General features: G+C 22.9%; 6 protein-coding genes across 6 annotated transcripts; 2 read left to right on the top strand and 4 right to left on the bottom strand.

Annotated features, from left to right (window-relative positions):
- Positions 1–412: 412 nt before the first annotated feature.
- Positions 413–3,789, bottom strand: PBANKA_1128600 (cullin-like protein, putative; the record flags this gene model as incomplete). Its single annotated transcript, XM_034565835.1, has 2 exons — positions 413–3,378; positions 3,738–3,789. 2 exons carry the CDS (start codon positions 3,787–3,789, stop codon positions 413–415), a joined length of 3,018 nt encoding a protein of 1,005 aa, XP_034422493.1.
- A 2,051-nt stretch (positions 3,790–5,840) lies between these two features.
- On the top strand, positions 5,841–7,055 carry PBANKA_1128700 (phosphatidylinositol/phosphatidylcholine transfer protein, putative; the record flags this gene model as incomplete). Its single annotated transcript, XM_034565836.1, has 3 exons — positions 5,841–6,464; positions 6,602–6,760; positions 6,918–7,055. 3 exons carry the CDS (start codon positions 5,841–5,843, stop codon positions 7,053–7,055), a joined length of 921 nt encoding a protein of 306 aa, XP_034422494.1.
- A 354-nt stretch (positions 7,056–7,409) lies between these two features.
- Positions 7,410–9,367, bottom strand: PBANKA_1128800 (CPW-WPC family protein; the record flags this gene model as incomplete). The annotated part of the gene is made up of 10 exons (XM_034565837.1): positions 7,410–7,534; positions 7,661–7,739; positions 7,845–7,921; positions 8,082–8,170; positions 8,271–8,331; positions 8,502–8,548; positions 8,652–8,691; positions 8,775–8,835; positions 9,001–9,136; positions 9,243–9,367. 10 exons carry the CDS (start codon positions 9,365–9,367, stop codon positions 7,410–7,412), a joined length of 840 nt encoding a protein of 279 aa, XP_034422495.1.
- Positions 9,368–10,659: 1,292 nt separating this feature from the next.
- Positions 10,660–12,603, bottom strand: PBANKA_1128900 (conserved Plasmodium protein, unknown function; the record flags this gene model as incomplete). The annotated part of the gene is made up of 1 exon (XM_034565838.1): positions 10,660–12,603. One exon carries the CDS (start codon positions 12,601–12,603, stop codon positions 10,660–10,662), a length of 1,944 nt encoding a protein of 647 aa, XP_034422496.1.
- A 1,731-nt stretch (positions 12,604–14,334) lies between these two features.
- On the top strand, positions 14,335–15,448 carry PBANKA_1129000 (secreted ookinete protein, putative; the record flags this gene model as incomplete). Its single annotated transcript, XM_034565839.1, has 5 exons — positions 14,335–14,424; positions 14,573–14,635; positions 14,750–14,889; positions 14,982–15,055; positions 15,414–15,448. 5 exons carry the CDS (start codon positions 14,335–14,337, stop codon positions 15,446–15,448), a joined length of 402 nt encoding a protein of 133 aa, XP_034422497.1.
- A 539-nt stretch (positions 15,449–15,987) lies between these two features.
- PBANKA_1129100 (DNA polymerase epsilon catalytic subunit A, putative) lies at positions 15,988–24,887 on the bottom strand (the record flags this gene model as incomplete). The annotated part of the gene is made up of 4 exons (XM_034565842.1): positions 15,988–16,191; positions 16,337–22,160; positions 22,269–24,513; positions 24,680–24,887. 4 exons carry the CDS (start codon positions 24,885–24,887, stop codon positions 15,988–15,990), a joined length of 8,481 nt encoding a protein of 2,826 aa, XP_034422498.1.

A 24,887-nucleotide genomic window follows, 5' to 3' on the forward strand; every position in this document is an offset into this window, starting at 1 on the left:
TTTGCAATTTGTTTAAAAAAACTTATACAAATATTTCTTTACTTTTTTTATTTTCGACATATATATATACAAATACACATATTTTTTTTTAATGATTTACATATTCCTGCTTTTGCGATTATTATGAACAAAAAATAAAAGGTTTTATATTAAAGGGGATATAGGTTTATTTGAGTATATATAATAAATGTGATTATGTTAGTTTTAATTATATTTATTATTAGTGATTTTGTGTAACTAAACTAAAAGCAATTCACATATACACATTTTATAGTATGGACATATGCATATACGAATATGTGTAATATGCACGGTTCATATATGTACTAAAAAAAAATAATCATGAAATGCAAAATAAATGAAAAAGATAGAGAAATGTCTTCTGAAAAATAAAAATCACCCTCCTCATATTTTATAGTTCGTAATGATAAAGATCATTTTGAAAAAATATAAATTCTCTATTTACCAATGAAGATATTCTATTTGTAATTTGTTCATTGGAAGAAATATTCTTTTTTTTTTTAATATATTCACATATATTCATTTGTGATGCTTTCCCTTCTACTTTTAAAAATTTAACAATAGCTGCATCGATATGTAGGCTTATATCTTCATTCTCCATATTTTCTTGTGTTAATGCAGGAATATTTGTATTATCTCTATACGTTGTATCAGCATAATCTACTACTAAATGTTTTTTTTTTGATTTAAATTCTGAATTGACCTTAAATTTTTTATTTATTTCATCATAAATTAAAATTTGTGTTTCGCCATCAGTGTAAATGGATTTTAAATAGCATAATATATTATCAATTGATATACCTGTCATATCGCATAATTCATTTATAGTATATTCCAAGTTTTTATTAAATTGAAGTAGGCAAAGTGCTTGGATAATTGTTACAGTAATATAAATTTTTTTTTTTTTTTTTTTGCAAAATATATCATTGTCACTTTCTGATTTAGCACTGTTCTTATTTGAATCATTTTTTTCAAGAAGTTGTAAAATTCCAGCTTGCCATCGTGAATATTCTTTTTTTTTGGTTATTCTACTAAAATTTACTTTTAATGTACACAACCCAAATAGAGGCAAAAATGTGATATTTTTGGATTTATTATAGCGCTTATAATATTTAAGAAAAAAATCATTACACATTTTTACAGATTCTGGATAGATAACACTATTTTCAAGTTTATTATAATCCCAAGTTTCATTAAAAATAATATTTACAAAATATTTTTTTTTCTTTAATAATTTTATTGAATTATGAGGCATTTCATTGTAAAATCGTTTAACTATTTTTGATGTAATTTTCATATCTTTTAAAATACTTTCTATTTTTTTAGTAAATTGCTGACCACATTCTTTTTTAAGAGTTTTAAAAACTTTAATATCTAACACAATGTTAAACGAGTTGTCATTTATTAATCGTTTACACATAAAAATACGATAATATTTTTCAAATTTTTCTTTGTCACTTATATATTTAAAAAGACTAAGCACAATAGTTACTATACTCATAATACACTTTCCAACGTCTTGATACATTTTGAACAACTTTTCAGCCTTTTCTGCATGGTAATGTATATAAATTTTATCACCATTTTCGCTGTTGTCATAATCCGAATAACTATATTGGTTATTTAACTCATTATCGTTTTCAATCCCAGATTCTTGATCCCCCTTACTATCAGAGCTTTGATTGCTTTCTCTTTCTACTACTCCAACGCTATCTGTATTACTTAAAAAATGTGGATTACTAATATTATTTCGATATGTTTTATTTTTTATTTCCTTATTTAATATATAATATTTTCTAAGCTTATTTATACATGCATTATACATCATCATTAAATTGTTTAGATATATACTAAGTATAATTGGCATGTATTTATCAGCCTGATCACCTTTATTTAAAATGTGTTCAAGTACTTCTTTCCATTTTTTTGTAAAAAAATATGAATATCTAAATGACATAATAATAATCCTATCAATATTTAATTTAAAATTTATTAATTGTATAAACTTATCATTTAATATATTTACATTATTTCTATTATTAATTAAATTATTAATTAAATCAACACCTATAGTTTCAACGGAGTTACAAAATAAATTACAGAATTCTTCAGTTATATTTAAATTTAGAGAAAATAAATATAAAATTCTTAATGAGTCATATTTTTCATTAATTATACAATAATCTATATACTCTGTTTGATATAGTATATCCTTATGGTTTACTATTAAAAGCTCTTTTAACATATTTAAAATAGCTATTTCTGTTTCTTCTTTTAAAAACTTACGACATCTCATTTGTTCATGACATAAATAATTCTCTAACTCATTTGGAAAATTATATAATCGATTATCTATGATTTTATTTTTTTCATTTATTAACATTTTATTGCTTTTTTTTACCCTATTTTTAAAGTATTCATATGTTTCGTTTTTATACACTTTTTCAAATTCCTCATACATTCCTAGAATATCTATTATTCTTAGTACAGTAGAAAGTAGTTTCTCATTTATTTTTGTAGCATTTTCTTTACAAACAAAATTATTATTATTTTCCTTTTTAAAAATATTATTTAAAAGCAATTCATCATCTGAAGAATGTATATACACATTTGTGTTGTCCTTTTCTATATTATAGTTGATTACATTGCGTTGATTTTCTTTTTGATCAGGATTAATTTCATTAGTTTTATCAATTTGGCAATTTTCATGAGAATAATTAATACATTTATCAATACCAACTTGCTCATATTTTATATTGTTTATATTTTTATTGTCTATATTTATAAACATGTTTTGTGCGTTTTCATTATTATATATATCCATACATACGTATTGATAAAATTTAGTTTCACAAAAAATTTTATCCCATTTTAAATATTCAGAAGCACTTGATATTATAATATTTTTTATTTTTGTAAAATCATGAGTATACTTTTTCCATATTTCAGTAAATATATAAGAAGGAGTATCAAAATTCACAGATGTAATCTTATTATAAGAATTAAATGATTCTAATATGTCTTCTAAATGAACGATAACTAACGAAAAATTGTTCCATATATGGACATAATAATTTAAAAAAGTTTCTGCATTTTTAAATTCATTATTATTTATTTTAGTTTCTAAATCTTCAAAAAAGGCAATTGTTTTGTCCTTACATTTATTTTCAATTGTTTCACATATTAATCTATCACAGTCATAAAAAACAAAAAAATCGAATAAATTTTTAATTATAAATATATTTTCACTATCTATCTTTAACTCTTTAAACGGTAAAAAATCGAAACAACTTTGGATATATTCTTCAAACTTTCTTAAGCTACTCGAAAATTGATCATTGTCTATGTTAACATTTTCTATAAGATGAAAAAAAAAAAAAATAATAATTCCACTACATTGTTAGAACAATTAGTACACACATACGTAAATTTATCAACAAATATGCTTATATATATATATGACTGCTAATTCATAATTTTTTTATTCTTGATATATAACACGAAGTTATATTGCGTAGAAAATGCTATGCCATGCCACCTTTCAAATACAATAAGCACATTTTAATGCATTCCACTAATTTATGGAAGTAATATATAATAGCAATTTGACATGCTTTTATACACTTGCTTTCTCATATATTTTTTTTTAATTTAACATGTAAGCATGTATAAACCCAGACATATGCATAAATGTAGTTACATGATCATAATTGTACCTTTATTTTTAATATAAAACACTGGGAAATTTTTAAAAGCACTTGGATCCATTTATTACTTTTGGTTTTAATTCGAAATAAATGAATATATTAATTAGGCATAATTATATATATTATATATATTTTTTATTATCAAAAAGATGAAATAAAAAGAAGACAAATCGGAAAAAAATATTATGTTTATATATTCATATTAAAGTTTCCATTTCATACACATAATCTTACGCATGTATATATAAAGGCCATATTTATACTTCATGAAATAAATTTTATTTCATTTATGTATAATAAACACCTGTTCTATATTTAGCATATTTTCAAAAATTTATATTATTCATATAATATCAGATATTTGATTTAAATAATATCATATGAAATATGATGGTGTATTTTCTTTATTACATGGATCTGTTACAAAAAGTAAAATAAAACAAAGATTAATGAAATAATTATATAAAATGAAAATTCTGCCAAATCTTATACAGGCATATATAAATTAAATGCTGATATTATTAAAATCTATTTAAGAATTAAAAAAAACAATGGTTATTTGTAGTTAAAAAATTAATAAATGTGAGATTATAAAAACATTTTTATGGGTTTGTAATGACACCATTCTAAATTTATTTATAATAGAAAAAAGAGAAGCACATACGAGTATTTTTAATTAAATATATAATATATTATATATGCAATTAAGCATATTGTATTTTTTTTTTAAATATACCAATTCCCTATTTGCTCAGACTTCATATTATATGATATGATTTATTAAATATAAAATATAATATTTTGAGCAGTACAGTATTATAATAGGAAGAAATACACTTTTAGCAAAGTATTGTTTATAATTGCTTCCTTCACTTTAAGGTACCCCAATTTATTTTTTGTATATACATAATACATAAACATATGATATATAAAACTTATAATTTTTTTTATTCACAAGGCATATCATTCCTTTTTATTTTTGTAATTTATTTAGTCGTGTTTTCTGGTCTCGGTCGGCATACAATTACATTATCCATTGTTTTATATATCAATTTATTTTTATTTACAGTTTTTGTATTTTTCACCTTATTTACTTTATGTTTAAATTTCATTTTTTCTTATTTATAAATATACCATCGCTTATAATATTAACTGAGTGTAATTCATAAAATGCTTTGGAAAAAAATTAAAGTTATATGTAATTAATTTTTATTATATTTTGTTTTTTATAAGCTTATTTTGGCCACAATATATCAGCTGTTATTTTTAACTATACCTTTATTATTATATTTAAATGTCTGTGTCTTAATTATAATAAGATATAAAAAAAAGCAACATTTATATATTTTCATTTTTTATATATTTTTTATATTTCGCCCTTTTACATATTTCTTATCATTCATACTCAATAAAAAATTGTATGAATGTAAAATTATTTATTTTAATAAAAAATGGATTATATATGATTATAGCTAACTTCGAGGGTGTTGTTTTAATTTATTTTATTCTCCTTGAGATTTTATCCAATAATTTTAATTATTGATTTGTATTTTATGTGCACATATTTTTTTTTTCACCTTATTAAATATAAAAAAATCAAAAAATCTTTATCTTAATTTTAGTAATACATTATTTCACATTTTATTAAACATTATGAGACCAAAAAATTAAATAGCATACATTTCAAATTATATTATGTTTTTTGTTTGGTACCAAAACTATTTCTTATTGATTTCACAATTTTAACAATTTTACTAAACGCTTTAAACATAATAAGGAGGCATTGAAATACAAACACATAAGTATTGGTGTATATAAGGAAATGAGATGAATAAATAAGCAGTCGAATTCGAAACTCAAGTAAACAAAATATATAATAGATGAATTAATTTCCGCATGTGCATGTGTGTAATAGTTTTGATCTGTAATGTAGGTGGAGATAAAAATAAGAGAATAAGAACCTCTAAAAATATTAAATATAATTCATACTTACATATATATATATATATATATATATATATATATATATATATATATATATATATATATATATATGTGAAATAAGCACATAAGATAATATCTAATTAAAAAAAAAAAATAAAAATAAAGAATATGAGCGTTGGACAAGATGTACAGTTGCTTAAGCTTGATACACTGGCAAAACATTTTGAGGAAAAAATAAATACCTTAAAAGGATTATTAAGAGGAAAAAATATAAAAATAGAAGATTCAATTTTAATTAGATATATTTTATCTTATGGAGACAAAACAGAGGAATTAGTTAACGCAGTTACAAGAGCTGTTGAATGGAGAAAAGAAAACATAGAACCAATACTAAAGAATGATAACTTACATTTTAAAAATAATAATATTACATTTCCGATTCGAGTTAAACCATATTATTTTTTAATACGAAAAACATTAGCAGCATGCTCCCACAAATATACTTTAGATAACCAACCTGTTGTTATCGGTCGATTAAAATTATGTAATTTTACATTTTTATTAGATAATGTTCCAGAAGATATTATAATAGACTATATTGTATATTCAAATGAACATGAATTCTCAATATGTAATAAACAAAGTAAAAAACACAATTATATATGTAGGACATATAGATTTATTGATTTAAAAGGTTTTGCTCTTAGGAAATTTGATAAACGATTTTTAAAAATTTTTGCAAGTACATCAAAATTGTCTGAATTTCTTCACCCCCAACTAGTTTTCAACACAGTACGTATATATGAACTTTGCAATATTTTGTAATTTTACATTAATTCCACGAAATGGATATGTTTAGCATACCTGCATATATACAAATGCGTCTAATATTCTTTATATGTGTATTGTTTCATTTTTTATTTATTCAGTACTTAATAAACGCCCCATCCTATATAAGGATTACAATTGAAACATTAAAGGCCTTTGGGATTAGTAGAAGAACCTTAAATAAATTGAAAATACCCAAAGCGATAGAGAACGTAGAATCTGCAAATTGCGAATGGTTCAATACGATAGTGGATAAAAAAGTAAGCTTTCTAAAATAAATTTAAAAAAAATAAGTTGATTAAATACATGCACATATGCTTCAGGAATATTTGGGGCTATGCTTATTTATTAATATTTTTTTAATGTTCCGATATAGTATTTATTCAAAATAATTTTTTCATTTATTTCCTTTTGAAGGATATACCGTCATATCTCGGTGGATTATGTAAGTGTAAAAATGGGTGTATACCTGGATTCAAGAATGATCAAGAATATATGGAAGAATTCAACCTAGAAGATGTAAAAGCAGAAATAAAAAAAAAAATTTTAAAATAAACAATTCCGAACGTAACAATACAAATTCCCAAAATATAAATAAAAAATGAAAAATTAATTTGGGATAAATGTTATTGCACCCACATAATAAATTATTTAGATTTTGTTATTTTATTTATTTAAAATTTTTATTCAATTTTGTTATTTTTATTTATTTTTTTCATAAACATTAATCTATACAAATTATCCGCCATTTTATAAGCTTTGATTTTTTAATATACATATTTATTTGTGAAAATGATACGCTTTAAGGATATTTTTAATAATAAATTTTAGCATTATTTAATTTTATTAAATATCGATTTTTAAGAAGAAAATATAATTTAGCTTTTTAATAAAAAAAAGAATAAAAAATTAATGAACAATTTTTAAAACGTGTCCGTTTTCTTCTACGGGCCCCCCAAATCCGTATGTTGAGGTTTTTATTTCCTGGCCATTTTTGACAAATGATTTAGGCAATGTGCTCCACTCAGCGTTACCTGCATAATAAAATAGAAATGCATTATATGCATATTTACATGAAAAAAACCAAAATGTGTGCAATAAATGTAAAATCAATGTTTAATATAGAAAATATTTAAGACTTTTAGTTTTTTTTCTTTTACAATCATTAGCCCATCTAGCTCGATGCTCATAATCATAATTTGAAAAGTCCATAGCTGGTGAGCATTTCCCAACATAGTCCTTTACCAAAAAAAATAATTCATGATATATGGTTATTTGAGCATACATCTATCACATATCCTTATTTATTATTAAAATCAAACATCGAAAGCATGTAGTTTTTACATCAGGTGCTATGCATAAGCTATTCCCTACGAGGGTCCATCTGAATGGGCATTCCCCCATGATCTTTAACTTTGGTGCTTTTACAAGAGAAAACATATATATTTAAATTAAAATGATTATATCAATTATTATTTGTCTATAAGCTTTTAAATACGTAATAATATTCTAATATCGTTATTTTTTTTTTTTTTCAAAGGTGTGCAATTTGTTATTCTGTTTAATATTATATTGTCTTACAGTTTATACATGGCCATTGTACTTCACATTTCCATGCGAGCAATTCTTTATCGACATCTTTACTATTCGAGAAGTCTATAGACCTACACCTACAAAATAAAATAATATAATGAAGTTTATGGGATAAAAAAAATATACATATATCATACATTCATTCAAAAAAATTAATAATAATATTTCAAAACTAACTGTCCTTCGTATGCTTCAGGAGGGATGCAAAGACCTGTATCATATTCTGATATTTTCCATCCTTTAAGAAAAAAAATTTATGTATATTTTGAAACTAAATATAGAATGTATGCAATATTTATTTATACGTAAGCAATATTTAGGTCTATTTAAAACTGTAAACATAAATTTGGTCATATATGCGTAGTGTTTCATTATTTATATTTCCTTTATTAATGATTTTTTTTAAACCTAAAGGGCATAAATTAGAATAATCCCTTCGGCATTTTCCAATATACCTAAATGAATTATAATATAAAAATAAATAGTTCATTGAAGTGAAATTTGAACTATGAGAAATGTGGTAAAAATGAATAAATAATTTTTTAATATTTTGCAAACCATAATTTTTTCAATCTCTCTTGAATTATTCTGTAAATTTCTGAAAATATATAATTGTGCAAACTATGTAACAATGCAAATTGCAAAAGAAAAAAAAAATAATGTTGAAAACAATATATAAACCTTTATCCAAGATATTTTCTATTTCATAATTTTCAAGATCAATTGCTGCTTGCTCCTCAGCCTTTAAATTAAACAATGGTGTGCAAATAAGGAAAAAAATGAAATTAATTGATATATAAATATTTGATATTTATCAAAAAATTATCGCTTTTGCGTGTCTATAATTTATTCCTTATTTATGTATATGCGAAATAATGAACACGCACACACATATATACATACATACCTGTTCAAGACTTTCATGTGCTAGGTCATTAAAGTCAGACCCACCTAAACCCTCGATTTCTTCATCATCATCATCTTCATCTTCCTTTTCATTATTAATTAATTCGTCATTAATTGCATTTAATTCTTCCATATCCCTATATTTTTTAATTAAAATTTTGTAAATACCCTTTTTACAATTTTTGAATAGGCATATATAAAAGGAAAAGTATACATATGAGAATAATTTATTTTTCTGATTACTTTGATATGTCTTTATTCTCTTTTGTTTTGAGATTACTAAATCTAGGGGATTCGTAGCAATTAGACATTTTTAACCAAATTATGGAGACAAAAAAGAACAGAAAAAAAGGTGAAGTAACTTTCATTTTAAATGAGAACAAAAAGATGATGTGTTTTTAAGTTTTTATTCATAAGGTAGTGTATATATATAATTATGTATATTCACTTATGTACAGACTTTATTTATATATTAAAAACACTAACAATTCACCGATTTGTTTATAAGAAACATTGTTCAATAATATTATTACAAAATTCATATATTTTTCGAATTCCCGTACACATATACACTTATGTATTGTTGTAGTTTATTTATTTAAATGTTCTAATATTAAAAGTGTCTACATTATGGAAAAAATGCTAAAATTGTAATATGGGAAATGTGTATATACATCAAAATCTAATCTGTATTTTCATTTAAATAATTTTATTCCTTAAATTTTTAATTTTTATATTTCGTATATTTTGTTGTTTTTTTTATTATTCGTTCAAATATTTAAATATATTTAAAAAAAAAGTAAAAGATAAATTTATTTAGCTCTTGAAATATGATTTGCTAGCTAAGTCTTAATTTCTTATGGTGCCTACACACCTACAATAGTTACTATTTCACTACATTTATTATTTTTATTGATTAATAGCGCAATTGAAATATTGTGCAAAAATAAAACATGAAAAAAATTATAAAGATAAACAAAATATATTTTAAAATAAAAAATGTACACATAAAACATGTTCAAATTATTCACCTCCATATTATATGCATATGAAATATAACAAAAAATAAATAATAAATAAATAAATGTGTAAAAATCACCATTTATTAAATGAAAAATAAATATAAAGAGAATAAAAAAACAATATCATTATCAAGATATATTAAGGGGAAATATATCGGATTCAGTTTCTTCACCCTTAATATATTTTTATATGTCTAATATAATGCGTATATTAGGTTTAAAAAAATAATTAAACTAAATGAATGAAGAAAATGTATAATATAGTAAATAAAGATAAACATAGAAAAGTATAAAAGCGAATTAAAAGAAAAAATTATATGGAATAATTATTTATATTAATTAAATAAACGATTAAACGACAAATTATATAAAATAATAATGTACTACGTGCTATGTAAGAGAATTGATGTAGAATAACTAAAAAAGAGAAATCAATGTAACGAAATAAAAATAGACCAAATAATATGTTTGAAAAAATTATATAGATTTATGCGTATTGTTTTACTTATTTTGTATTAACAACCAAAGTATTATAGTAACTGTTTTTATTAGAGCAAAATAATAAAATAATAAAAATATAAACTAAGATAAACATTTTTTTCGAATTATTAATTTAATTTAGTATCTATTTCATTTAATTATATTTGCTTGTTCCTTTCTCTCCATGTGCTTGTTTCTTGAATTACTTCGGGGCAAATAAAAATATTGTCTGGAATATGAATACTATTTGGTGGTTCGTTATAAGAATCACATTTATTCATATAAAAGTTTTTGAAATTACTATCACTATCACTATAACTATAACTATCGATACTATTTAATTTTGTATTGCTGCTAAAAGATTCGTTAAAATCTGTACTAGAATTGTGTGCATTGCTATAATAATATATGCTACGATTTATATCCGTACTTTTTGTTTCGTTCGGGTTATTATTTTTATTTTCTTCATTATTGCATACTGGAGGAACATATAAATATAATAAATTTTTAAATAATTTATCATTAACCTGAGAATCACATTTTTCAGAAAAAAACCATTTAAATGCTGTAATAAAATCTTCATTCATAAAATCAAAAGAAAAAGCTGCTTTTTTATTACACTCTTTAGCATTACTTAATAAAATATGCGAACTTGAATTTTTATAAGAGTCATTTTCGGAATGAAATATTAAAATTGAACAACATATCGATTTTATTGAATTTATAACATGCTTTATATCAAAACTATCTTTCAATATTCTTTTCATTAATGAACAAGGAATGCTCATATCTTCGGTTGGCAAAGGCTCGGAATTTTCGGTATAAAAAAAGGACATACTACATCGAAATATTCCATTGTAGAATTGGTAACTGGTAACATTATTATAACCATCATTTGTACTCATATTGTTTCCATTTCTCATACTATTTCTATATATATTATTTTTAGTATTTATATGCTGTATATTTTTGTTATTAGAGAAGTCTTCATTTCCCCCCCATTTTTTATCATTGCTTCGGTTGTTATTATTTATCCTTTTTTTGCTTTTTTCCATTTTTTCACTTGATTTTTTACCATTTGTATTATAAAATTTCTGTTTAATAACCCGTCCATCATCGATTACAGATTCTTCATCAATTATAACCTCTTCATCGATACTTGTATGGACATATTCATCAAATATGCCTTTATGTGTTATTTCATTATCTGCTTCACTGTCTGCTAATATAATATCATTATTATTATTATTATTATTATTATTATTATTATTATTATTATTATTATTATTATTATTATTATTATTATTATTATTATTATTATTATTATTATTATTATTATTATTATTATTATTATTATTATTATTATTATTTGGTGTGCTCGCGTTAAAAATTTCAATAAATTGGGGTTTGATAAGTATTAATCCCCCCAACGTTCCACTTTCTCCATACACTTCTTCCAATCGATTGACCACCTCTATAGCTGGGCTAGCCAAAAATTCATAACACATTATATAAACATTACTATATGGTATTTTTAAAAAATTAAAAATAAATTTTAAAATAGTAAACGCATCATTCACGATTGATACTGATTTCTGCTCATAAATATCAAAGCTGGCACCATACCCTGAATATTCCATAGCAATTATATTTAAATTTAACTTTTTATGCAAGGCGTTTACAGTTGGAATTATCATTCCTAAGTCTTCATTAAATTTATGTAAATATAATATGATTTTATCACTTCTTGTTGATTTTTCATCATTTAAAAAAAAAAAGGCGCATGGAATAGAATCAGTACTAATAGGCTCTGAAATTTTTAAATTTCTTGGTACCCATCCTAGTAAATTTTTAAAATCATTGCTCGTGTAGGAACTTTCTGGAAAATATACATCATTTGAGCAATTCTCTTCTTCATAAAACTTTATTTCTTCATCGCTAAATTGATAGTTTGTAAAAATTCCAGAAGAATTCTTCTTATTTATTAGAGATGTGAAGGTACTGTATTTTAAATCAATCAAGCTAAGGCATTTTCTTGTAACTTCCTTTATCTCATTTTTCTTTTTCTTACAATTTTTTATAACGTTTTCCTTATCAAACATTTTCGCATTCTATTTATGCAATAATTTCTAAAAACTTTGATCAGGGTATATAATATATACAGGCATGCTTGTGTATTATATATTTATGTATAGTGACTGCGCATGACAAAATACATATACACACATATAAATAAATAATAATATATATATACAATGAAGGAAATATACAAAGCGGAGAGGTACACAGGTGCAAAAAATTACATTTAAAAAAGTTAAGCTATATTTAATTATTTATATATAGCTAAATCTTCAGAAAAATATAAATTATCTATTTATTTAAAAATATACATAACTGTTAATATATATAATGGTATCATATATGACAATAGAAAAATTTAATTATATCACTAATAAAAATATATGTGAATAAAAATGGAAATTTATGTCTGAGGAAACAGGAAGCAGGCTTTTTGACTGTATATATTAAAATTTGTTCCTCTATTTTCGTTTTTGTTTATTTTCTTTTATTATCTTATTATTTATTTATTTATTTATTATATATTTTTGGAGAATAGGAATCTTATAAATATGTGTGTAAAATAGTGAAATATATATTTGTGTTAATAATCCTATGCAAATAAATTTAAAAACACAAATGGCGCATTTATTTTATGCGCACAAAGCAAACAATCGATATATATATTTATTTTTTTCTAACGTCATTTTCCAAGAAATGAAAAATTAAAACATAATTAAGCATAGTATAAATGCGAATAAAATAAATAAAATTTATTAATTTTTAACGAACAATATAATGTACATGTGTAATCCATATATTTAACATATGCATAATAAAAAATATATATAATCAAAAATTCTATAAACTTAAAATGTTGTTTCCAAAGGTTACTATTTTTACATAAATTTATAAGTTTTTTTTTCAGATTATATTTACCACTGGGATATCGGGTTTCTGTTTTTTATTTGATTAATTTATGGAGAAAAATATTTAATATATTAAAATAAAAATCATAAGACTTAAAATGAAAATTTTATTTTTACATGTTATTGCTCGATTTTCTGTAAACAACAAAAAAAGGACCTAAAGAAAATAACCAAAATAATGTTTAAATATAAAAATTTACATAAAATTATTGCCATTTATGTAATTTTTTAAAATTCTTCATATGAATGTCTTTTTCAATTCAACAATTTTATAAAATAAATTAAAATGTTAAGTTATAAATTTTCAAAACTTAAATCAAACAAAATTGGATCTTTGTAACATTTGGCATGTTTTGTGTATATATGGAATTATATATAAGGAATATGATTATATTAGTTAACACATATAATATTTATTTACTCATTTATTTAACTGATTAATCAATTATTTAATTAATTTTATTTGTTATTTTTTATGTACAAATGGCTATATCAAGGCAAAATATTTCAAAAAAAAAAAAAAAAATATACATATAATGGCTAGATCGAAGCTGTATTTACACTAATTTTTTTTTATGCAACCGTTTATTTCAAATGTATAAGTATATGTGTTTTTTGGGGAACAATGGAAATTTCGATGTTCAACCAAGTTAAGGGAAGTATGTATGAAACGGTTTAATTTGTTTACAATTTATTTTAAAAAATATAAAAAATATCTCAATATATTATATATATATAACTGTTTCCTATATTTATAATTTATAATCTCTTACACTGTGTGGATATAAATAAAATATCATAAAATTTGGATTTTTTTAAAATAAACTTCTGAATACATTAAGAGAAATGAATTACTTTTTTGTTTCAACCTATTTGTTTTTTTGTTGTTTTTTCTATAACTTTGTTCTAAATGAAAAAATTATTCCCATAAGCCCGGTATGTCTAAAAATTAAATATATAATAACCCTAATAATTTGCATACTTCATTCAGTGAAATTATGAATACTAACTCCAGTTTAACTTTCCAATAAATGCTACGTTTATATTTTATTTTCTTAATTAAACATATATATCATTTATATAGGCTGGTCGCAATAAGTTAAAAAAAAATACTGAGCACGATGACGATTTCAAAATAAACATACACGTAAAAAAATAATATAATATGCATAACCATAAATAAAAATGAGTTTTCATTTTCGAATTATGATATTAAAACATGTAATTAATAACCACACTATTCTGTAATTCTACAATTAAGGCCCCGGTTGAAGATACACAAGAAGTACTTGAGTCTTTGGATTCCTTAATGAGGGTCGAAGAAATTCAAAGAAAAGTCGATGAAGAAGAGTTTATGAACACTAAACAAAGATTATTAAAAGTCCACAAAAAAAGAATTCAGTATGTCTATATAAATATTATAATAATGTTAATAATTGTGCAAAAGATTACAATTCACAACTTTTTATATAATTTATTTTAAAATTCTACAGGGATATTCTTGCTTCAGCATTTGAACCTCTTCATGACTTTTTACCAAATCCATTACAATATTTAATCACTAAAGGTAAATTAAGAAAAAGGCAAAGATATAATAAAATTTTAATATTATTTCAATGTATTAAACTTCTTGTAGTGTAAAGTGTAAAAAAAAATATATATAGTAAAATGCACACACAACATTCCCCACAATAAAAATACGCACATTTATTGATAACAAGAGTTGCACACTAACCAATATACATGCATTAATTATAAGGGGGAATAAATTATTTTTACTGCTTAATGCTTATTATTTTCCTACCCGATTCGTATTTAATTGTTACACTATTAATAGGAGAAACTAGTGTTAATACATATATATATATGATGCGCCCAAATGACAACTTTGTGATTATTCGCTTTATTTCATACACTATTTTTAGATGTTCATTCGTATCTAAAGAGCTTGGAAGTATGATTGGAGAGAAAAATTGGATTTTTCGTTAATAATGATTATATGCATGACCAATATAGAAATTTTGCAGCTATAAACTCAATGAAAAGTAAAACTAGCTCACATGAGATGAACAACGTTTCTATCTCAAAAAAAATAATTTATTTGTCCCATTATGAAATGTATAATGCGTGTAAAATTTAAAAAAATTAAGTTTTATTTTTGACAGAAAATTATTTCATGATAAGAAACTATATATTGTGAAAATCTACGTATGATTATGTTTTCGTGAAATTATATGTTATGCCAAACTATTTTTTGGATAAGAAAATATATCAATATATATGCATATAAAGAATATTTCCTTAAAAGCATCCATATAGAAATATGCATATATTTTCACCAATATAAATATATTAGGATGTTCTTTGTAAGCATAATACCCATAAATGAAATATATTTATTTAAAAAAACAAATGTGGTAAAATAAATAAAAGGAAAAAAAAAATAGGATATGCTTAACGATTAATGGTTGTTACTTAAAAAAATATCAACAAGTATCCTCATATAAGATATGTTTTCATCGATTTCAAAACATCTAATAATAGTGGCATATTTAGCATGTTAGCTAAACTCTCCATTATTTCTAATGTTTGGACCCAATTACTTATTTCTAAGCGAGGAACAAATGTTTTTCCACACTTACAAATGGCTCTTCTGTGAAACGATTTGATAGCATTACAATTGTTGCACACAATATCTTGTGCCTGTTGATATGAAAAAAAAGGGAAATATAAATAGACCAGTATACGAATAAATTTGGAGAGACAATAAAAATTGCATGTAGACAAATATGATAGATAATACATTAGATGGGATAAAAAAAATGAAATAATTTATAAAATAACTTACGTTGTATGCGTCAAAAGTATCTTGGAGATGTGACAAAATTTTAGTTTCTATAAATTCATTGTCATATTTTGAATTGCAATTTTTGCATAACCAAATAAAAGATCGTTTTCCATTAATTTCTGCTTCTACTAAACTGGTTACTACATTCATATGATTAACTGATGAACAGTTTTCACAAAATATATCTTTTAATGTTAATTCATGGCATGGACTTGTCCACAAAGAATTTTTTCGGTTATATTCACTAGCATCTATCATTTCATATAGTTCATGCCTTTTTTCATGAAAAGCTTCATTAGAATTTTCATTTTCCAAATTTAGTAATTTATCATTTTGCATTAAAAAAATGCAAAATTTAACAATTTCTAATCTCCAATTATTTTGTTTTTTTGCTAAATTTCCTAAAGTTTGAGGGAATAAAAATGGTGCTAAATTTAAATTATTTTCATCAATATCATTATCATAAGGCCAATAATTTTCTATTAAATAATTTTTGTACTTGATTGATTTCATAATTTTTTTATATACATTTCCTGGAATAAACCATAAATTTTTTAATTTTTCTTCAATTTTAAAAGATAATACATCTATACTTTCATTTATTAAGGAGAAAGTTTCACACACTTCTTCTAGTTCATCAAATGATTTATCATAAATATATTTTAAATTTTCTCTTTGTGCTAGATTTATTTTATCAGTAAGTTTGTCCGATTTTAATATTATATTAAAATAGTTTTTTTCATCTTTTTGTATTTCCAAATTTTCTTCATTTGTTCTTAAATTTGCTTTATTTCCATAAAGTGCTAATATATCTTGTAATGGGCTCAGTGTAATAGCGTCTAATACATATCGTAAAAACGATTCACATATAGGTGGTAGATATTCAATTATTTTTAAATTTTCATCTGTATTTTCTTCATCAGGATTATAATATTCTTTATATCTTATAAAATTATATTTATCAAATTGACATGCAGCTATATATTCTTGTTTTATGTGAAACGGGACATTTGCATATATTGAATCATTTTGTGAAAAATATGTAATTAAATTTTTTAAAATATTTCGACCTGAAATAACCGAATATTCATTAAAAGATATTACAAAATTTCTTAAATCTGCATAAATAATATTAGAATTAAATTTTTTTTTTATAATATTAATTAAATTGTTTTGATACATTTCGGAACACTCTAAAACTTTATTATATAATGCAACGTCATATAACAAACTAGAATTATTCGAAATCCAAGAATAAAATGATGTAAATATTTCAGAAATACTCTCAAAAGTTTTATTAGTAGTTAACAATGATAATGAAGAAATTTTAGATATTAAATATTCTAAGCATTGACCTAATAATTTAAAAGCAAAATTACTAAATTGTGAAACGTGTGAATTATATTCTACGATATCATTAATATCATATTTATTTTTTACATAATTTTTTTTTTCACTCAAATCATCAATTTCATATTCATCAACATTGTTAGTAGATATGTCTAGTCTATTTTCATCTGTTGTTGAAAGATCGTCGTCGTTATTTCCCTGATATGTTTCTCGCCCTGTATTTTTTTTTTCATTTTTATTATGCTCGTTATCGTTATTCATTTCATTGTTTATCCTATTTTTCGAAAATTCGCTATTTCCAGATGTAAACTTATTTTTTTGGTTATATCTTTTTTCTATTTCTGTTTTTGACTCATTTTGTTCTTCCTTTTTAGTATTTGTGACAGAAACATATTCCTTATTATTTTGAACACTGGCATATTTTGTAAAAAGTCGAACACTATTAAAAATAAGGGATTCATTGAAAAATAAATGAACAATATATCCTCTATATATACCTTGGTTAACTATATCTACATTTTTTTTGACCAAATCATAATCACAAAAATTATTAATATTTAGATATGGAATGCCCAAATCCGAATTTCCAAAGTAAGATAACCACAAGATACCTTTTGATTTTTTTAAAAAAGAAGCATATAATGTATCATATATAAATTTATGTTTTTGATTATTTTTTTTGACGTTAAGAAGGTTAAATAAAGGTATACTTGATATTCTAGCAAAGCTAATGTCTTCTTCAACTTTATGATAATTTTGATAGAATAATTCTAAAGATAAATTAAATGCATTTACTTTGTAATTTTTTTGTGGAATATTTTGATATTTATGAGGGTTTTCAATTTTATAAAAATAACAAGGGAAATATTTATTAGTACTCCACCAACCTAGTTTGCTTCTATCAATAGTTGAACAAACATAAAAAATATATTTCTTTTTTCCTGTTAATATGTTTGCACGATATTTATTTAAATATAGATCTAAATATTCTAACACCTTATAAACATTTGGATTATCTTCATAATAAATATCAAATTTTCTATAATGATATAAAAATAAAAAATCTCTTTCAACATTTTTTATAAAAAATTCTTTATCGAATATAGTATTCATTGCTTTTTTTTTAAGTTCATCTTTTTGGAAATTTGGAATAAGGTTATTAATATTTTCATCATTTTCGATTCCTTTCGTTGTTTCGATATTTGTATTTTTTGATAAGCTATTCAAATTTTTATTATCGTTGCCATAATTATTGGCACTTAATTGAAGATATATTTGTTCAAGCTTTAAAAATTTAGAAAATTGTTGATATGGATCAAAGTCATTTTCTTCCTTTCCAATACCACTATACATAATTTTATTTCCAAAAAGGATCTCATTTGAATCATCCTCAAATTGATCATAAACATTTATAAATATTCGATTACATATATTGTCAATAAGTGTGTGAAATATGTTAATATATATTATATGTACATCATCTAAATAATTGGTAGATATATTTTTTCCTGGATTTTTTTCTAGTTTAGTAAAACAATGTGATTTAAAACATTTATTTTCATCAAATATACAGTTATAATTATTTGATTCAATTTCAACTGAATTTCCATATCTACTTAAAAAGTCAAAATACAATGGGATTTTTGTTTCATATACTGATATTATACTTTCATGATAATTAGCATTTAATGTATTGATTATATATTTATTAAAATATTTTTCAGACATAATAAATTCATATAAATTAAATATTTTAACATTTCTTGGAAGAAAAAAATTAGCATGTGGCTTTGATTTAAATATTGTATTTTCACTATTTGTTGATAATAATTTTATTGTAATATTTTTATTACTTTTTATGTCTAATGGATTATAATTATTTATATATATATGCCTATATATTTGTAGTTTTATTTTATAAAATTTATTTGTGTTTTTTAATGATACAATAGCATAATAAATACCATCATCATCGTTTGGATCTAAAGCATCATCTTTATTAAACATATCGTTCTTATCATCTATCCCATCGTTATTTTCGTCAGAACTTGATGAATCATATTCATTTTCATGCTTGAAATATTTCAAATATGGTTTAAGTAATGTCTCTTTTTTGTCATTTTTTGTTGTATTAGGATTATTAGTTGTTCGGTTTTTTTCAGTGTTATTATTTTTTCCTAAATTATTACCCTTTCCGCTTTTTCTACTATTTTTTTGTTTATCATTGATTTTTTCATTTGCCCGTTTTTTTCCCCCTCCTTTTTTATTTTTTTTGTATAGATAAACAATATCCATAGGATTTTGAATAATGTGCATATATTTTGGATCCAAATTAGACATATTATTTTGTTTATAATTATTTTCACTATTTTGTGGTCCATCGTCATTGAATGATAAACTTTGTTGTTTTTTTTTATTTTTTTCTTCATTTTTTATTTTTCGAATTTGAGCTCTATTATTTTTCCATATTTTATTTGTAATTAAAATCCAGTTTTTAAAATTTGTTTCAAATAAGTTATATAATTCAGCTTGTTTTAAAGTATTAATATTAATTTTTTGGTTATCAATTAAAATATAGTTGCTGTTATTTTCTGCATGAATGCCTAGAGAGTTACCTTTCTTATATTGTAAACTATTTGTAATATTATTTGTTTCATCATCATTTATTAAAATTATTTTATTTTTCTTAGATATAAAATTGTCTAATAAGCATTGTTCTAATAACCGTTTTTTTGTTTTTTTCGGACCTGAATTATGCACCGATCCCTCAATAGAAAATGCACAATTTTTGTCTTTTGGTTGATTTTCATGATCGTATTTTTTAACTATGCCACTAGAATCATTATCTAACATATCGGATCCGTTATAAGTTGCAGTATCATTGACTATATCTGTTTCTATTCCTAAATGATCCTTCTTTATAGTGTTACTTAGCATCTCAGGTTTTTCTTTTTTAAGAAAAAATGAGGTAATTTTTTTTTGTTTTTCCTCTGAAATATTTATCTGTTTTTCTAACCAATCAGGAATTGATATGGAAGTGATTGGGTTATTAATATTTTGTTTAATAGCTGGTATAATAACTAGCTTCAAAATTTGCACTTCTAATTTTTGTTTATAATAATCCCAATCTATAATATCTCTAACATTGACTGGTACATTTGGGGGGAATTGCATACTTAGCCATTTACTTAGATAAAATATTTGTGTATCTACATTTGTTTTAAAGATTTGTATTGGAATTGCTCTAAATGTGACATCAGAACCTATAGGTTTAGATGCTACGATAAATTGTGTAGATACATTATTATCTTCGATATAACTCGTATTACTTAATAATTCACTTAATCTTTTTGCAGTTGTTATACCCAAACTTTTTGCATTTGGTTGTTCTTTTACTGATTTGTTTAAAACCTTTTTAGCTAAAATTAAATCAAATAATTCATCATCATTTTCTATATCTATAGCTTTAGAATCTATTAAATTTTTCCATTTATTTGCAGTCAAAGATGCATAATAATATGATTCTTCTTTTGTTTTTCCTTTTAAAAAATTATTAAATATTTCACTTTGAAATCTTTGTATAATTCTTAATTCTCCTCTTCTTTTAATTTCAAAACCTTTTAATTCACTTATTTGATATTTATCATTAAATACAACATATCTTTTTTTTAATAAATCATCTGATTTTTCAGATGCAGGCAAAAACATACTATGCCATGGACCATCTAATTCGAAAAATATTTCATTTTTACTTATACAATCATAATCGTTAGTTTTTTCATTATATACTAAGTATTGATTATTAGTCCATTTTTTATGCATTTCAAGATTTAATATATTTGTTGGAAATTCAAAGTTCATTTTTTTAATATTTTTATTATTTTTTATTGCATCTTCTGTCATATTTTCATACTGTTTAATATTGTTTAGTTCATCTTTATCTAATATGTATACATCATATATTTCAGGAAAACGTTTTGGTAACATACACCAGATACCGTCTGTATCTAATTCCATAGGTATACCTATTTTATCAATTAATTTAAAAGCATCATTTATAATTTGAGATCCAGTATATGTAACAACTGCCCCCATTTGATCTGAATACCATCTACTACTTTTTCTTTTTACATATCCATAAAAACTATTTAATATACATTTATGAGCTAATTGTAATGAATCATTTAATAATATTTTTTCATCTAATTCGTGAATTTTAACATAATCTATTTTACTTTGTTTTAATAGTTCTCTCTTTTCATGTTCACATTCTTTTAACCCTCTTTTATAAACATATCTTCTGTCTCTAAATGTTTTTACTGTATCAACATAAAATGGATTTTCTCTTTGGCAAATCAAACTAGATGCATCTACTTCCTTTGCCAACTTTGTCTTTTTAAATACTTTTTGAGAACACTCTTTTATCACCTTCATCAGTTCGTCATGCTGCTGTTTCTCAGTTAGTTCGTTCCATCTGTGAGAAATAAATAAACGGGGATAGTGTGTATAAACAATGGAGAAAAAGGGAAAAAAAAGGGAAAAAAAGAAGAAAACATGAAAAAGATTAAGAAAAAGCACTTACGATTTCTTTTTGTTAACCATGGGCTTCATAACAGCATCATTTGCGGTGCTTTCTGAATCTTCATTGTTCTCCATTTTGAAATAGGGGTTTTGGGGATAAAATAGCCGCGTCTTTAAGTCCTGTTTTAGAGACAAAATATGACCATAATCAATAGGAGATATTTCAAGTTTTCTTTTCCAAATCATTTTTTTTTGACATAAATGTCTTTGCTTATAATAAGAACAATTAAAGCAATGATCGGGTGTTATTATAGCATTTGGTTGCAATCTATGTGATAATATAATATTTGGATACATTGCAGCCACATCTAAATGATAAATATTAGGGCATGAACTTATATTTGGGTTCTGAATAAAAAATGTTAATTTTTGAATAATGTCATTTTTAATATTTTCGAGATTTAAAATTTGTTTTTTACTCACATATTTTTTATCATTAATATTCAGATTTTTGTTCAAATCTTTTTGAATCCAAAAATCTATAATATTATCAACATTATTTAATAAATATTTATATGTATCAGAATTTAAATGAAAATTTTCTTTCAAATCATCCCTATAAATACCACATTTTAAACTTTGCACTTTTCCCCCAACAAATGAATCATCATAAATAAAATATTTTTTTTTATTATTAACATCAGTGAAATATTGATTATAAATAGGTTTAGATTTATTTGGAAATAAAATATTTTTTTTATATGCTTCTGCCATTAAAAGTTGTTCACATAAAGTCCCGCTACCTTGTCTTAGTACATTATCAGGATTCATAGGTATTATAGAACATAATGCAAATAAAAAGCTGTGAATAAATTTATCATATAAATAAAATGTTGCAACAGCATCAGAAACACTATAGACAGCTAAATGCTGTGGATTATTTCTAGCAATGGGTACCATAAGTTCAGGATCTACTTCTGTTGGATTGTATTTTAATTTAATTTTACAAACACTTTTTAATGTTCTAGATCCATTGGGTAAATAAGAATCTCTTTCTACCCATTTATATGCATCTATATTTAATATAAAATTACATGAACATTCCTTTTTGTTGTTCATAATGAACCCAATCTCTTTTGGAACACTAATATTATTTATTTCACATCTTCTGCATAAATATGGTATATCAAAAAAATCCCCATTATATGTAACAAATATATGTATACGTAATAATTTTATATGTTCTATAAACCTTTTTAATAAAAAATATTCATTTTGCTCATTAAAAATTTTAAATGTACCAGCTCCTGAATATTCATTATTAGGTTTGTATAAAAATTCGCGTATATTTTTACTCATTACATTTCTATTAACTATTAAATAACCTTGAGCATTATACATATATGATATTAAAATAATTTCATCCTTTTCTTTATCTGGAAACTTTAATTCATCTTTATAACATTCTATATCCCATGCAAGAACATTTAAAGGTGCTAATATTTCTTTTTTCAAAACTTCAAAATATATTTGTTCAGTATAAATTTCATCTTCTAGCCTTGTAACTTTATACCACAAACCACATCTTATATTTTTATCTATACATAAACGTGTAGTATATTTTACATCATATTCATATAATTCAACCATTTCACTCATTATTTCTTCTTTACTTAAAATGATTTTTTTCATATTAACAATAATATCGTTCATATTGAGTATATTATTAGAAGTTTCTAGAGTATTTCCCTCATTATTTGCATTTTCATTGTTTGTATTTTTGTTCCATTTTTGTTTAGTATATGTTTCTGTGTTATTATAATTGTCTTTGTTTTTATAATCATTTTTAGTAAAGCTATTTATTTGTTCTTTTTCTTTATCATTTTTCCCTTGATCATATTTTACATACATATCATTTTTACATGAAAATTCTAATTTGCTATATGATAATTCATCATCATTAAATATATGTTTATCATTATTATCATCTTTACTTTTTTTATTTCTTTCTATTATTCTTTCTAAAAAACTTCTTGACCTTACTAAATTTTCAATAGTATCAAACGATAGCTTGAAAAAAATATTATTTAAATAACTTCTTTTTTTGTTTAAATGATCAAATAAACTTATGTCATCTTTTTTTACAAATTCAATTTCGACATTATATTTACCTAGTTCTTTTTTTAAAAAATTACTAACTGATTCATAGTTGTATATATTCTTAGTTTTTAAATAAAAGTAGGGTCGATAAAATAACGTAAGTCGCCATGTCTTGTTGTTATCCGAAACGAAATACATATGAACACCTAAGGGGTAAAAAAAAAAAAAAAAAAAATATATATTGATAAAATGTGCAAAAATCGTTATCATAATATATCAAACCAATGTAATAACACATGAAATAGTGTATATATTATCATAAATAGAAAAGATGAAAAATGATAAGACATAACAAAAATGCAAAATAGGTACCTGTTTTTTTTTGCGTTTTGGTGGAATCTTTTACTAACACACTCATAGTAGTAGGAACAATGTTATAAAGGTATCCCTCCTTCTCACCCTTATCTATCCATGTTTTAATTTTGAATTTATTTTCTAATTTGATAAGCTTTTCATATTCATAATCAGCATTTATTTTCGAATCTTTTTCCCATCCTTTTGTCCTAGTTTGTAACGCCAT

Source organism: Plasmodium berghei, assembly GCF_900002375.2.
Source record: "Plasmodium berghei ANKA genome assembly, chromosome: 11".
Lineage (NCBI taxonomy): Eukaryota > Apicomplexa > Aconoidasida > Haemosporida > Plasmodiidae > Plasmodium > Plasmodium berghei.